Genomic DNA, 17,159 nt, shown 5'->3' with positions numbered 1-17,159 from the left:
CCATCATTGAAATAGTTTAACTAGAACTCTTAAATGAACCTTAGAAATAATCCATTATATAAAAACCAGAAAAGCAAAAAGTCATTGAAATAATAATCTTCTTCACTAATATCTATGGAGAAATGAAGTTAATTAAAGGGTTAGCTACCCCTGTGCATATTATACTGAGCACAGTTTAACCAATTCTACACACATAGCCTTAGTTATAAGCAAGAAAGTTGCTAAGAGAAGGTAACATACCTGCTTCTGAGCCAGCAGTTGCTGCGGTGACAACACTTCTACGCCCACTAGCATTATCTTGGTTGCTATGGTTACTTTCACTGTCACTTTCTGTTTCAGCTGCTGCTAATAAGTCCAGCTCCATGTCACTCCCTAGCAAATATATTTAAATAATAAGAAAAGGTACAAACTCACTGGATCAAGTCAGGCTGATAAGCTAGAATATCATAACGGTGGGAACTGGGAGGGGTCTGGTCCTCCGCCCCCCCCACCCCCCCCCCGCCCCCGCAGAGAGAAGTGATAACTACTAGAGTATGCACGACTGCCTGCTTAGCAGAAGAATGACTAGGTAAATTATGGTACTCAGTAGACACAGATTCAAAATCTGGCCTGCATAGCCTTAGGTAAAAAATGTTAGGCAGGAGGACTCCAGCCAGTGGGCAGAGCTCTGGTAGCTCCACTGCTCCATTTTCATCTGTTTTACATATTGGGATTCCAAGAGGGGAAGGTTAAACGTATCCTTTGTACTTCACATACACGTCAAAACATATTAAGTTATAAATTTTCAACATGTGCAGTTTATTGTATGTCAATTATACCTCAATAAAGCTGATCCCCAAAAGTCCATCCTATGGCTACTAATAAGAATGGTTATGATGACTATGTAGCAAAAAGGCCGAAGTCAAAAAAACGAAGTCAAAAAAACTTACACATACAATATCTAAAAGACATGCACGGGAATGGGGCAGTACAGGGGAGGACTGAAAGTAAAAATACAAACTGTTAGCATCTGGGTGGGATTATGGGTTATTTGGTTTCCTTTTCTCTAATTTTCAAATGTTATGTGGTTATGATTATTTTAATTTCTAAAAGCCTTTTAAGAAGGAAGTGTGAACCAGAAGGTAAAAGGAAAGAGGATAAATTATTTTCTACATGTAAATATATAAAAGTATATATATTTATGTTTACATATGTATATAGCTACCTCCTCAAATTCTGACACATACTACAGAATCCCCTAGCAGAAATATGAACATTTCACTACACATCAAATACACTTATCTCTCTATTAGTATCTCTTAAAAGTACCCGACTTTCTCATACTGAATCATTTCTCAAATAACCTGCATACCGTCTTCATCATGCTCGTCGTGTTGTCCCTCTGCCTCAGCATTCTCTTCCCCATGTTCTTCCTGTTCATCATGATGATCCTCTTCTCCAGCCACACCCTCCACCACCTCAACCTAAATCCAGATCTTATTTGTAGACATCAAAGTACATAATAAACCCACTTCTCTACCAGTACTCCTCCACAGCATTTAGTAAACTAAAACGCAGAGATCGCTAACCATAGGGAACTGTAACACTAGGCAGTTTTCAAATTTTCGGTTGCTAGTGATAATCTGGTATCAAAAATTATGCCCACATATCCCAAAGTTTATGATTACTGTCCATACACAGAACCTTAAAATTATAAAAATTGTATTGGGAGTACATATTTTTTAAACTTCTGCAATTATAAAATGTATATAATATGCAGTACCCTGTCTACCTTCGAATACATTGCACAAAACTACTAAAAACTCTTTTAACATTGAGAATATCTTTTCTATGAACCCTTAAGTAGAACAAGTTTATGTTTCTAATTTTTTATTATCCAGTAAATCAACATACTAACATATTTTAAGATGTATAACCACAAATGAGAACATATAACAAAAGTCTAAAAGGTGGAAGCATATACACGTAAGCTATTACTCCTAATAGTAGTTTATTAGCTATTAATAAACTTGTGACTACTTTCCCCTTCCCCCCAAATAAAAGCCTCTCATCTACCACAATTAAAACAATCAAAACCACCTCTTCCACATCTGCTGAAACAATATCGTCCTGTTCTTCATCTCTGCCCCGAACAGGCTGTGACTGGCTGATGCGCCTCTGCTGTGGATTCCGGATGATGTAGGACGACTGAGATTGACTGGAGCTGTAAGGAACCAGGTTATGAGCATACTGCGGCCACACCTCTGATACACAGCTCAGATGCTTATGCTTCTCAGTGTTACCCAACGTGATTCACTTGCTAGTATGCTGTTTTAAATCTGACCTAAAATTTCTTAGAAACCGACAATAATTAATCTATAGTATATCAGATAATATGAACCCCAAAGAAATCATTTTACCAGAGATTTAACTTATAAATCCCAGAACTGTTTTTACTTTTTAGTAAGTCATTTCAAATCTGTGTTAATGCACATACTTTTATGAGTCCTTCCCACTGAAGTATTTCTACGGGGAAACTTTTTCCTTTTCCACTGCTAAACCTTTCAACTTCCAAAGGCTCTGACAGCAGCATTCATCCACTAACGAAAGTGTGTTTATTACAAGTAACCTACTCTTTTTAAAAGACTTGACTGACATGACCTACTTTGCATCAGCTTATTAACCACTGACTTGCTGATGAGTATTGGGAAAAAAAATAAGTTCAAAAGTATGATTTTAAAATAGAATCATAACAAAAGATGATTGGTGGCAAAAGTTTCACTTTCTTAAAAATGTGACTTGGAAACAGCCAAGTATGGACAGATGCCTCCGTTATAAAAGAGGAGAACCAGAGAATGCAGTTTAAAATGCAGGTCAGAGATCAGAAGATTGTTGTTTAATAACCCTGTGACCTAACTATTATACTTTATTTACAGATTAAGAAACACAGTCTGAAAGAGATGAAAGGACCTTTAAGTGTTTACACTGATAGTGTTCTTTCCTCACCTCAGAGGCTCTGAGAAATGAGAATCAAACCAGTTACAAGTGAAAAGTCAACTTAGACACTCTGCTTTCAAATAAACAGAAATTTGCTGTTTAATACTAGAAATTTAAGTAACTGGTAATTCAGAGACAGTGGACTGAAGAGGCTAAAAGAAAATCTGAAGAGGTAACACATGGTAACTGGTCTTAATTCGGTGATCACCTTATAAATATATCAAATCACTGTGTTGTATACCCAAAACTAATATATTAATATTTTTGAAAAAGGGAAAATATGAATAGATAAGGATATTTCCAAGCACTAGGATTTCAACATTTTCAATATTAAAAAGTAAAAGTCAACATTATGTCAAGCCACAGTCAATGAGTATTTCTTCTTTAAAAAAACATCCTGGAACAAACAACCACAAGTCCAATAGTGTTCTCAAAGTAGTTACTTTAAGAAGTTATGAACTTAGTAGGTAGGATACTGCCAATACACAGAACATATTATAACTCCCCATTTAGAAATGAGCTTCAGTTTTCTTCACACCATGATTTAATTTCTTCCCCACTTCCTGCCACAACGAAGCACCACAGTCCTGAAATCCAGTCTAACAGAAGTTGTTAAAATACTTTCAAGTTTTGGGGACTCCTATTTCCAGCAGTTTGCCAGACTGTGCAGAGAAATGCCTCTTGCTACGGAACACCTAAAAATACTAAATAAAATATTTAAACAAAAACAAAGCACAACTATCCTAGTGATAACGGTGCCACCATTTGCACCAGAGGTATCTGCTGGTGTCTCTTAGGCTAGAGTTTCAGGAGCCATAGATTTCACAGGTAAAGGTCTGGGGTCTAAGCAAAATAGAAGTTATGTCATAGAGATCCCCTCTTTTGTCCCCCCCTCACATACATAAAGCCAAATATAAATCAAGAAAGAGCAACAGGTTTCAAGAGATTTACCTACATCAGCCATGGCTAGATGGGGACAGGAGAAAGTCTCTTCAGAGAACTTCTGATTACAAGACGGCACCCGTGAGAGTTTAGGACTGCAATCTGTGCTATGAAGTAGGGTGGGCTTCGGTGTTGGTTAATCCAATGCATCAACACTATCAGTAAGCACAAAGCAGCAATTTCTCTCTCTACTCTGCCATCTAATATACAGGGATATAGGAAAAAGGAAAATATCTATCTAGAATTACCTCCAAATATCTATAAACTTTAATAGCTGTGTGACGTTGAACAAATTATCTAACTGCTCTGAGCCTCAGTTTCCTCACTTCTAAAATTAGGATGATAGTGGGTATCTATTAGTTATTGGGAAAATTAAAAACAGATTTTAGATTAAATACTTAGATTAAATACATATATGATGCTTAAGAAAGTTCCTCAAGTTCATACTAAAATTTCAGTAACCGCTGTTATTATGAGACGTGGTTCTCTTTTTCTTTTTTTTTTTAAAGTTTTCATCTATTTATTAAAACAAGATGTGTCTAGGAGTTTAAAATACACTGGACACCATTATCCTTTGTGAGTAATGCAGAGAGCCATTTAAAACGAAATCAACTTCACCATATTTTGTAACACTGGTCTATTAAGAGTGAATCCCTACCCATATTCCTAGACTGTAAACAATGGTAGAACACATTAGGGATCATACATAATAGACAAAACCCTTAAATTGTCTTATTTGCTTTATACAATCAATGCATATTTAAGCAAAACTGAATTCCTTATTAAGCAAATATTTTTGCATAAGCTGCCTTCTCTTTATCTTTCTGTGCCTTGATCTTTTGCTTGACTTTCAGCAATTCTGCCTGGATAGCTTTATCCTCTGGTGCTATCTCCTGAGCTTTCTTAAGATCAGCCAATGCTTGATCATATTTCTTTTAGTTCTTTCCATCCTTGGGCTCTACAGTACAGTGTTTCGGTATTTGCTGGATCTATTTCAAGGGCCTCCAAACAACTGTCGACTGCTCCCTGCCAATCGGACATCTTCAGTTTGCAAGCACCGATATTCAGCACACAGCTCAAGCGACAGGCTGCAGCTTTGCTGTACCTGTGTTGTCAGTAGCAGCCTTCGAGCCTTCCACATACCTTAAAACTTTTGTGTATTTTTTAATGGCCATCTCCCAGTTCTGGGATTTGAAAAAAAGTATTTCCAATGTTTTTTTAAGTCTTCCATTATTAATAAAATTTTATCTAAATCTTTTAAATCTATGTCTGCATCCTCGGGGAAGTCTGGATGACTGTCACCAGATCCATCCTTTGGAAATATTCCCCAATCAGTCCCTCCCTTCAGTTCTCCGCATTCTGCAATAACACACCATTTGGCAGGTAGAGTAGAAACAGATTAATTAATAAGGACAGAAGAGTTTTAAAGAGGTGGAGGGAAGCAACATAAAAAGCAAAGCTATCAACTCAAGACTTTACACTCAATGGAGTGATACACACCAGCAGTCCCCAACCCCTGGGCCGAGCACCACTCCTGGTCTGCGTGGCCTTTTAGGAACCGGGCCCGAACAGCAGGAGGGGGGCAGGGAGTAAGCAAAGCTTCATCTGGGGCTCCCCACTGCACGAATTACCGCCTGAACCATCGCCCCCAACCCCCACTACCGGTCCGTAGAAAAACTGTCTTCCACGAGACCGGTACCTGGTGCCAGAAAGGTTGGGGACTGCTGATATACACCATCTACCATCCAAGATATGGGAAATCCCAAAGACTGGTCAAGTGTGTACTTTTTAAATACATTCTTGGAACACTGGTCAAAATACACCCTTATGAGGAGTGATTGTACTTTATTACAATGAAGGACTTTCTATATTATATCAACAGTTATAGAAAACATTAGCACTATTATCTCTTGATTATCATGAGACCTTCTGGGAAGACACCAGAGATCGGCCAAAGAACCAACCAAGAATGAAGAGGAAAGTTTAAGAGTGCACAGTATTTTAATCAAACGACTAAGAAGCAGGGCAAGCTGACAAAAAATCTTGAAAACAGTAGGAACAGGCTATGGGCATTGTTTATAGATGAGATGATCCCAAAATCTGTTCAACAGATAGAAATTTTTATGTTCTAGAACAAAACCAAGGGAAGGGTACAAAGAATTCACAAGGTGATACCACATAAGTAATTGGGGGGCTCCTCACAGGGGATCAGGATCAGAAGCATCACACGGAACACAGAGAGGTTCTGCTAGCATAATGAGATATGGTTTGGCAAGTCTGAAAACATATAGCTCAATTTATTACAGTTTTCAGCAAATCCTGGAAGTGTATCAGTGACAAGGCTACCACTGGAGAACTTTTATAGACAAACCTGGACTTTAGATTCCAGGGTGTCCTAGGAGACCAGACAATAAAGGCAAAGTTGGGATACATACTGGCATATGGAGTAATAATGAGAATAATGAGAGAGAGCACTCAACAACAACACAGATGAAAACCAAAGAACAAGTCTTGGGAAATGGCCCAAATACTAAAGAAGGGCTTTATTAACACACAGTTGTTTTCCAGAAAAGAGGAATAAGGGTCTTCAGCTCCAAAAGATCCTTATTAAAACACTAGTAACACATGCACACAGTAACAAAATCAGACTTGAGAAAACCAAATAAAATAAACAAATATTTGCAAAAGATCTCTAAAACCTTGCAACTCAGAAGTGTGGCCCCTAAAGCAGAAGTACTGGCACTGTCCTACCTGGAAGTTCCTAAGAAATACAGAATCTCAGACCCCACACAGACCTCCAGAATCAGCCTCTGCATTTTAATAAGATACCCAAGTGATTTGCAGGCATATTAAAATTTGAGAAGCACTGTGATAAAAGACACCAGAACATTTTAGTTTCTAAACATTCTGACTCAGCAAACTTAGAGCCTAGTTAGGGAAACTATCAAATAAATGGAAAAATGAGATTTAAGAATAAGTAATCTTATAACTAGAAACATTTTTATTGAATTGTTTTAGCCTTATCCTATATAATATGGTTGTAGAGAATATTTTTAAATGCCACCATTCTGGTTGTTATTTAGATTATATAATAACAAGCTGCCCCCTAACCCAAGGCTTTGGACACAGAGAAAGTTAACAAGGCTTTTCATTCTTCAACTTGGCCTTATAGCAGGCTACATTTAAAGGTAAGAAAAACCAGAAAGTAATGAAGTACAGAAGTCTAAAGTAAACTTTCTTACCAGATTACTTTATTGGCATAATAAAAATAGTGCTTTTCCAAACAAACAAACAAAAACCCCACAACTACAGATCTATTACTTTAGATATGTAGACACATGTAGTTTTTAAAGTGCTTTTCACGTGTTCCAAACTAAGTAAAATCTTTACCATTGGTTACACAAATGATCCTGTACAGGACCTGAGTGCTTATGCAAGAGTTTTAGTAACATTTGTGACATTTCCAGAGAAAGAATTAATCAGAATCTGTTAGCAGACAGAAATTTACCTGCTAGACTGATCAGATGATGGTCTTGGTGGCAGTGGTTCCACTGAAAATAATTCCTCGCTGCCTTGCATGGCATCTATGCTGGTACTTGCCAGAGTAAAAGGTGCAGTTGGACGAGCAATACCCATTCTGACAGGAACAATCAGTGACTCTGCTACATTGCACAATTCTTCTACTGCGTAAGGTAACAGTGCTTGGAATACACGCTTACATTTTCCAATTGGTTGTGGAATAAAGTTGCTAGAGCAAAAAGGGAAATACAGGAATCTTCTGAATCCTTTCATATACAAAATTTTATCACTATCACAAAAAAATGTGAGCAAAATTATATAGAAGCCAAAATAAAAAAGAATGCCTTACTTTTTCTTTTTAGATGAAGCCATTTCCACACTAAGGATGACAAAAACTCTTGCAACTGACCGCAAAAACCTCATTGTCACAGCAATAGCTTCTTCTCTACGTCCCGGTGTGTATTTGTTTTGGAGTTCTTTCACTAGTGTACCTAGTAGAGTATCTAAAAGCTTTAAAAATAGTAATCCACTCTATTAATGTTGAGACATCTCCTAAGATGTTTAGACATTCATAAAGGAAAAAGTTCTAACACTTTTTCGCTATTAACATTTCATAATAAAAACATCACAATATATTTAACCAAAACAATTACAATGTCAGTGATTAATTTATGTCACATGCCCACCACCACTATGCTTGACCTACAGTGGTTCTCAAATGTCTAATTTCTTGTTTTTTCGTCTCAAACGCCTATGAATATCAATTACTATTTAGCAGAACAAAACCTAATATATCAAATCAGAGAAAGAATATATTTCACTCAGTACAGGGTACTTACCAAAATATCAGAGTAGACTCAAATAGTTATATTAATATATTCATAATCCCATCCCTCTCACTTAACCATTATTACTTTCTAGTCGCATTTCTACACATGGTGTATCATAAAGTTATTAATTACAGCGAACACCCAATTCCACATTGTTTTCCCTGTTGTTTTTTAAATGTTACTTAAAATAACCTTTATTTTGAAATCACTGCATTACATTTCAGTAAGTGGTTGACTTGAGTCAATAGTCCTCTACTATCGGATCCATAAAAGTATTTGTTTTTCAATTTTGTATTATTCTGTGACACAATCTTTTTCTTTCCCATATTGTAGATTATTTCTTTATGAAAACTTCTGAGGGCAATGTTAGTTTTATGGCTCTTGACACTGACAAGTTGTTTTCCAAAGGAGTACCAAATGCAATGCCACCTCATCAGTGTCCAAGTCTCATCAGCACTGGGTTTTATAGTTTATATTCTTTTCTAATTTCACAGCAAAAAGAGATATTTAAAAAAAATTCGCACTGAGTTACTATTAATCTTGAACACTGCTTCATACATTTTTATACTGTTTTTTTTTGTGTGTGTGGTACGCGGGCTTCTCACTGTTGTGGCCTCTCCCGTTGCGGAGCACAGGCTCCGGATGCGCAAGTTCAGCGGCCATGGCTCACAGGCCCAGCTGCTCCGCGGCATGTGGGATCTTCCCGGACCGGGGCACGAACCCGTGTCCCCTGCATCGGCAGGCGGACTCTCAACCACTGCGCCACCAGGGAAGCCCTATACTGTTGTATTTTTAATACACTCTAGGACTTTTATTTAGAATGAAAGAAGGAGCTTTCATTGATTGGTCTAAAATGAGAAATTTAAATCACCCCCAAAATTCCATTCCCCTTAATGTACTATTTAATTAGAGCTTACTGGTACTTGGGAGCTTGATTAGTAAAATTATGGGAAACTACGTAAAATAACATCCTTTTCATGTGCTTGTAAATAATTATTCAAATGACTTACCAAAATATCTGCTGTACACTTGACTATAAGGCAGTGAGTGAAACAGTCCAACCGAATTGTGCCACTTTGCTGATTGAGGTATACTTGCTCTTCTGGCAAAAGATGGCCTATCCTGCTGCTGGCACTGAGACTTGAGGGGAAAGAAAGAATGCACTGTAATTGCCTACACTAACGTGGGAAATAAATAACTCTAAAAAAATGTTAATGAATACATACGGGTCTTTATTCTCCTGTGACCCAAACATAATCATAGATTTCAAAGCATTCCAGTCCTGTAGAACACGCTCCAAGGCAAGCTGGGCAAATCTGGGGGGTTCTAAATCATGATCGGGCATATCTGAATCTAAAAAGAAAAAGAAAAGAAATAGTGGGTAAGGCAGAAATGAACATACCACTTTTCCTATATGTCATAACTGTCAAATTAACTCACCTTCAGGATTGGCTGTTTTTCGGTTACGATCCTCCCTGATTCGAGGAGGTCTGTACTGGCAATGCTCTACTGTCTGCCTCGCAACTGTCTGCACTAAAAAGAGTAAGAGGTGCTCTCCCCTGCAAAACAGCACATTGTTATGCGGAGGGGGAGAGGCTACTTACCTATGCTGTGCTTTTACAACTCAATTTATGTCCTAAAAATCCCACTACTTGCCTGCTATTTGGCAGAGTGACCAAATTAGTAGCAGTGAGCAGGCGATAAAGTAGATCAAGCCGAGCAGATTTCTGTCCAGCAATTAGAGTTTTACATTTACACTTCTCCCAGCAATCACAATAGGCTGTTGGTGATGTCCGTTTGAGTCTAGAAAGAATTCATACACAAGTACAAAAACAGAAATTTTTTTAAAAATACAAAGGTCTATATTGAAATTACAGAGGCGTAACTCATTAAAACTCAACAGAACCCTTGTTAACTTTTAAATGCAAAGTGTAACTGTTCACGCAACAAATAGGATTACTTTAGTGGTGTAAAGTCTGTAAAGCAACACATGAGAAGAGGTATCTTAACTGTCTTGTCAAACACCACTGTAGCATCTAGCACAGTGAGTACACCTAGTAAGCATTCAGTAAGTAAGGTGATTCTCACTTTCAGATATTTAAAACAAGGAAGACAAACTTATTAGCCAAAATTCAAGATGGCGGAGGAGTATGACGTGGAGATCACCTTCCTCCCCACAAATACGTCAGAAATACATCTACATGTGGAACAACGCCTACAGAACACCTACTGAACGCTGGCAGAAGACCTCAGACCTCCTAAAAGGCAAGAAACTCCCCACGTACCTGGGTAGGGCAAAAGAGAAACGGAAAAACAGAGACAAAAGGATAGGGACGGGACCGGCACCAGTGGGAGGGAGCTGTGAGGGAGGAAAGGTTTCCACACACTAGGAATTCACGGGCAGAGACGGGGCGGGGCGGGGGCGGAGGGGGGAAGCTTCACAGCCATGGAGGAGAGCGCATCAACAGGGATGCGGAGGGCAAAGGGGATTCCCTCACAGAGGATTGGTGCCGACCAGCACTCACCAGCCTGAGAGGCTTGTGTGCTAAGCCGCCGGGGCAAGTGGGGGCTGGGAGCTGAGGTTCAGGCTTCAGAGGTCAGATCCCAGGGAGAGGACTGGGGTTGGCAGCGTGACCACAGCCTGAAGGGGGCTAGTGCGACACAGCTAGCCGGGAGGGAGTCCGGGAAAAAGGCTGGAACTGCCTAAGAGGCAAGAGACCATTGTTTCGTGGTGCACAAGGAGAGGGGATTCAGAGCACCGCCTAAACAAGCTTCAGAGAAGGGCGCAAACCGCAGCTATCACTGCAGACCCCAGAGAAGGGCATGGGACGCTAAGGCTGCTGCTGCCGCCACCAAGGAGCCTGTGTGCAAGCACAGGTCACTGTCCACACCTCCCCTCCCAGGAGCCTGTGCAACTCGCCACTGCCAGGGTCCCATGATCCAGGGACAACTTCCCCGGGAGAACACACGGCACACCGCAGGCTGTTACAACGTCACCCTGGCCTCTGCCGCCGCAGGCTCGCCCAGCATTCCGTACCCCTCCCTGCCCCCAGACTGAGTGAGCCAGAGCCCCCAATCAGCTGCTCCTTTTACCCCGTCCTGTCTGGGTGGGGAACAGATACCCTCAGGCAACCTACAGGCAGAGGCAGGGCCAAATCCAAAGCTGAACCCCCGGAGCCGCGTGAAAAAAAGAAGAGAAAGGGAAATCTCGCCCAGCAGCCTCAGGAGCGGCAGATTAAATCTCCACAGTCAACTTGATGTACCCTGCATTTCTGGAATACCTGAATAGAAAACGAATCATCCCAAATTGAGGCGGTGGACTTTGGAAGCAACGATATACATGTATTTTTCCCTTTTTCTCTTTTTTTGAGTGTGTATGTGTATGCACCTTTGTGTGATTTTGTCTGTATAGCTTTGCTTTTACCATTTGTCCTAGGGTTCTGTCCGTTTTTGGGTTTTTTTTGTATAGTTTTTAGCACTTGTTATCGTTGGTGGATTTGGTTTTTGGTTTGGTTACTCTCTTCTTTCTTTCAAGTACTTCTTAATTTTTTCTTTTTAATAATTTTTAAAATTACTTTAATAACTTTATTTTTTTCTTTTTTTTTTTCTCCCTTTTCTTCTGAGCCATGGGGCTGAAAGGGTCTTTGTGCTCCAGCCAGGTATCAGGCCTGTGCCTCTGAGGTGGGAGAGCCGAGTTCCACCAGAGACCTCCCAGCTCCACGTAATATCTAACAGCAAAAGCTCTCCCACAGAACGCCATCTCAACACTGAGACCCAGCTCCACTCAACAACCAGCAAGCCACAGTGCTGGACACCCTATGCCAAACAACTAGCAAGACAGGAACACACCCCCACCCATTAGCAGAGACGCTGCCTAAAATCATAAGAAGGTCACAGACACCCTAAAACACACCACCAGACATGGTCCTGCCCACCAGAAAGATAACATGCAGCCTCATCTTCCAGAACACAGGCACCAGTCCCCTTGACCAGGAAGCCTACACAACCCACGGAACGAACCTTAGCCACTAGGGGCCAACAACAAAAGTAACGGGAACTACGAAACTGCAGCCTGTGAAAAGGAGACCCCAAACACATTAAGTTAAGCAAAATGAGAAGACAGAGAAACACACAGCAGATGAAGGAGCAAGGTAAAAACCCACCAGACCAAACAAATGAAGACGAAACAGGCAGTCTACCTGAAAAAGAATTCAGAATAATGATAGTAAAGATGATCTGAAATCTTGGAAATAGAATGGAGAAAATACAGGAAACATTTAACAAGAACCTAGAAGACCTTAAGAGCAAACAAACAATGATGAACAACACAAAATATGAAATTAAAAATTCTCTAGAAGTAATCAATAGCAGAATAACTGAGGTACAAGAACAGGTAAGTGACCTGGAAGATAAAATAGTGGAAATAACTACTGCAGAGCAGAATAAAGAAAAAAGAATTAAAACATTTGAGGACAGTCTCAGAGATCCCTGGGACATTAAACACACCAACATTCGAATTATAGGGGTCCCAGAAGAAGAAAAGAAAAGAAAGGGACTGAGAAAGTATTTGAAGAGATTACAGTTGAAAACCTCCCTAATATGGGAAAGGAAATAGTCAATCAAGTCCAGGAAGCGCAGAGTCCCATACATGAAAAATCCAAGGAGAAACATGCCAAGACAAATATTAATCAAGCCATCAAAAATTAAATACAAGGAAAAAATGTTAAAAGCAGCAAGGGAAAAGCAACAAATAACATACAAGGTAAATCCCATAAGGTTAACAGCTGATCTTTCAGCAGAAACTCTGCAAGCCAGAAGGGAGTGGCAGGACATATTTAAAGTGACAAAAGGGAAAAAACTACAACCAAGATTACTCTACCCAGCAAGGATCTCATTCAGATTTGATGGAGAAATTTAAAACCTTTATAGACAAGCAAAAGCTAAGAGAACTCAGCACCACCAAACCAGCTTTACAACAAATTCTAAAGGAACTTGTCTAGGAAGGAAACACAAGAGAAGGAAAAGACCTACAATAACGAACCCAAAACAATTAAGAAAATGGTAATAGGAACAGATATATTGATAACTACCTTAAATGTAAATGGATTAAAAATGCCCCAACGAAAAGACATAGACTGCATGAATGGATACAAAAACAAGACCTGTGTATGTCTATGAGAGACCCACTTCAGACCAAGTGACACATACAGACTGAAAGTGAGGGGATGGAAAAAGATATTCCATGCAAATGGAAATCAAAAGAAAACTGGAGTAGCAATTCTCATATCAGACAAAACTGACTTTAAAATACAGACTATTGGGCTTCCCTGGTGGCGCAGTGGTTGAGAATCCGCCTGCCAATCCAGGCGACATGGGTTCGAGCCCTGGTCTGGGAAGATCCCACATGCCACGGAGCAACTAGGCCCCTGAGCCACAACTACTGAGCCTGCACGTCTGGAGCTCACGCTCCGCAACAAGAGAGGCCTCGACAGTGAGAGGCCCGCGCACTGCGATGAAGAGTGGCCCCCGCTCACCGCAACTAGGGAAAGCCCTTGCACAGAAATGAAGACCCAACACAGCCAAAAATAAAGAAAGAAAGAAAGAGGCTTTTATTTAAAAAAATAAAAAATAAAATAAAATAAAATTGAAAAAATACAGACTATTATAAGAGACAAAGAAGGACACTACATAATGATCAAGGGATCGATCCAAGAAGAAGATATAACAATTGTAAATATTTATGCACCCAACATAAGAGCACCTCAATACACAAGGCAAATACTAACAGCCATAAGAGGGGAAATCGACAGTAACACATTCATAGTAGGGGACTTTAACACCCCACTTTCACCAATGGACAGATCATCCAAAATGAAAATAAATAAGGAAACACGAGGTTTAAATGATACATTAAACAAGATGGACTTAATTGATATTTATAGGACATTCCATCCAAAAACAACAGAATACACATTCTTCTCAAGTGCTCATGGAACATTCTCCAGGACAGATCATATCTTGGGTCACAAATCAAGCCTTGGTAAATTTATGAAAATTGAAATCATATCAAGTATCTTTTCCAACCACAACGCTATGAGACTAGGTATCAATTACAGGAAAAAATCTGTAAAAAATAAAAACACATGGAGGCTAAACAATACACTACTAACCAAGAGATCACTGAAGAAATCAAAGAGGAAATCAAAAAATACCTAGAAACAAATGACAATGAAAACACAATGACCCAAAACCTATGGGATGCAGCAAAAGCAGTTCTGAGAGGGACATTTATAGCAATACAATCCTACCTCAAGAAACAAGAAACATCTCAAATAAACAACCTAACCTTACACCTAAAGCAATTAGAGAAAGAACAACAACAACAAAAAACCCCAAAGTTAGCAGAAGGAAAGAAATCATAAAGATCAGATCAGAAATAAATGAAAAAGAAATCAAGGAAACAATAGCAAAGATCAATAAAGCTAAAAGCTGGTCCTTAGAGAAGATAAAATTGATAAACCGTTAGCCAGACTCATCACAAAAAAACGGGAGAAGACTCAAATCAATAGAATTAGAAAAGAAAAAGGAGAAGTAAAAACTGACACTGCAGCAATACAAAGGATCATGAGAGATGACTACAAGCAACTATATACCAATGAAATGGACAACCTCGAAGAAAACGACATATTCTTAGAAAAGCACAACCTTCCAAGACTGAACCAGGAAGAAATAGAAAATATAAACAGACCAATCACAAGCACCGAAATTGAGACTGTGATTTAAAGTCTTCCAACAAACAAAAGTCCAGTACCAGATGGCTTCACAGGCGAATTCTACCAAACATTTAGAGAAGAGCTGACACCAATCCTTCTCAAAATCTTCCAAGATACAGCGGAGGGAGGAATACTCCCCAACTCATTCTACGAGGCCACCATCACCCTGATACCAAAACCAGACAAAGATGTCACAAAGAAGGAAAACTACAGGCCAGTATCACTGATGAACACAGATGCAAAAATCCTCAACAAAATACTAGCAAACAGAATCCACTAAAAGGATTATATACCATGATCAAGTGGGATTTATCCCACAAATGCAAGGATTCTTCATTATATGCAAACCAATCAATGTGACAAAACATATTAACAAATTGAAGAATAAAAACTATATGATAATCTCAACAGATGCAGAAAAAGCTTTTGACAAAATTCAACATTTATGATAAAACCCACCCAGTAAGTAGGCATAGAGGGAACTTACCTCAACATAATAAAGGCCATATATGACAAACCTACAGGCCATATATGACAAACCTACAGCCAGCATTGTTCTCAATGGTGAAAAACTGAAACAGTATCCTCTAAGATCATGAACAAGACAAGGTTGTCCACTCTCACCACTATTATTCAACATAGTTCTGGAAGTTTTAGCCACAGCAATCAAAGAAAAAGAAATAAAGGAATCCAAATCGGAAAAGAAAAAGTAAAACTGCCACTGCAGATGACATGATACTATACATAGAGAATCCTAAAGATGCTACCAGAAAACTACTAGAGCTAATCAATGAATTTGGTAAAGTAGCAGGATAAAAAATTAATGCACAGAAATCTCTGGCATTCCTATACACTAATGATGAAAAATCTGAAAGAGAAATTAAGGAAACACTCCCATTTACCACTGCAACAGAAAGAATAAAATACCTAGGAATAAAGCTACCTAAGGAGACAAAAGACCTGTATGCAGAAAACGACTAAGACACTGATGAAAGAAATGAAAGGTAATACAAACAGATGGAGAGATATACCATGTTCTTGGATTGGAAGAATCAACACTGTGAAAATGGCTATACTACCCAAAGCAATCTGCAGATTCAATGCAATCCCTATCAAACTACCAATGGCATTTTTCACAGAACTAGAACGAAAATTTCATAATTTGTATGGAAACACAAAAGACCCCATATATAGCCAATGCAATCTTGAGAAAGAAAAACGGAGCTGGAGGAATCAGGCTCCCAGACTTCAGACTATACTACAAAGCTACAGTAAACAAGAGAGTATGGTACCGGCACAAAAACTGAAATACAGATCAATGGAACAGGATAGAAAGCCCAGAGATAAACCCATGCACATATTAGAGTAAGCTGGGACAAAGTGAGAGAGTGGCATGGACACATATACACTACCAAATGTAAAACAGCTAGTGGGAAGCAGCCGCATAGCACAGTGAGATCAGCTCAGTGCTCTGTGACCATCTAGAGGGGTGGGATAGGGAGGGTGGGAGGGAGGCTCAAGAGGGAGGAGATATGGGGATATATATGTATATGTATATGTATATATATGTGTATATGTATATGTGTATATATATATATGTATATGTATATGTATAGGTGATTCACTTCTGTATAAAGCAGAAACTAACACACCATTGTAAAGCAATTATACTCCAATAAAGATGTTAAAAAGAAAATAAATAAAGCACAATAGATGATTTTTACAAACCAATTCTCTATTAACTATTTTTACATCTACACACCTGTGGCACAGCTATAGCTGATGTCCCTACTGGGACTCTGAGGCACTGCAAATGTTAGTGCTGGGATAATTTTATTGCTTCTTAGGTCTGTGAAAACTAAGAAACTAACCATAGCAACTCTATTGCTGGATGAAGGTTATTACATTTAGTTTAAGAAGTAAACAAGGCATGGGCTTCCCTGGTGGCACAGTGGTTGAAAGTCCGCCTGCCGATGCAGGGGACACGGGTTCATGCTCCGGTTCGGGAAGATCCCACATGCCGCGGAGCGGCTGGGCCCATGAGCCATGGCCGCTGAGCCTGCACATCTGGAGCCTGTGCTCCGCAATGGGAGAGGCCACAACAGTGAGAGGCCCGCGT

At 39.3% G+C, this 17,159-nt stretch overlaps 1 protein-coding gene and 1 pseudogene across 3 annotated transcripts in view; both read right to left on the bottom strand.

The window, feature by feature from the left end:
• UBR5 (ubiquitin protein ligase E3 component n-recognin 5) overlaps positions 1 to 17,159 on the bottom strand; it is a 101,304-nt gene that overhangs the window by 27,747 nt on the left and 56,398 nt on the right. For all 3 annotated transcript variants that reach the window (XM_024756546.1, XM_024756547.1, XM_024756548.1), the window contains exons 28-36: positions 9,924 to 10,070; positions 9,708 to 9,826; positions 9,494 to 9,620; positions 9,278 to 9,407; positions 7,787 to 7,947; positions 7,427 to 7,666; positions 2,080 to 2,203; positions 1,352 to 1,463; positions 241 to 372 (exon numbers count right to left, since the gene is read on the bottom strand). In XM_024756546.1, the coding sequence (XP_024612314.1) occupies positions 241 to 372; positions 1,352 to 1,463; positions 2,080 to 2,203; positions 7,427 to 7,666; positions 7,787 to 7,947; positions 9,278 to 9,407; positions 9,494 to 9,620; positions 9,708 to 9,826; positions 9,924 to 10,070 (1,292 nt within the window). The remainder of the gene's footprint in view (positions 1 to 240; positions 373 to 1,351; positions 1,464 to 2,079; positions 2,204 to 7,426; positions 7,667 to 7,786; positions 7,948 to 9,277; positions 9,408 to 9,493; positions 9,621 to 9,707; positions 9,827 to 9,923; positions 10,071 to 17,159) is intronic.
• LOC112407297 (peptidyl-prolyl cis-trans isomerase D pseudogene) lies at positions 4,650 to 5,305 on the bottom strand (annotated as a pseudogene).

The sequence above is a fragment of the Neophocaena asiaeorientalis genome, unplaced genomic scaffold (genome assembly GCF_003031525.2).
Source record: "Neophocaena asiaeorientalis asiaeorientalis breed wild unplaced genomic scaffold, Neophocaena_asiaeorientalis_V1.1 scaffold29, whole genome shotgun sequence".
NCBI classification, from domain to species: domain Eukaryota; kingdom Metazoa; phylum Chordata; class Mammalia; order Artiodactyla; family Phocoenidae; genus Neophocaena; species Neophocaena asiaeorientalis.
This window is presented reverse-complemented; position numbering and strand designations above follow the sequence as displayed.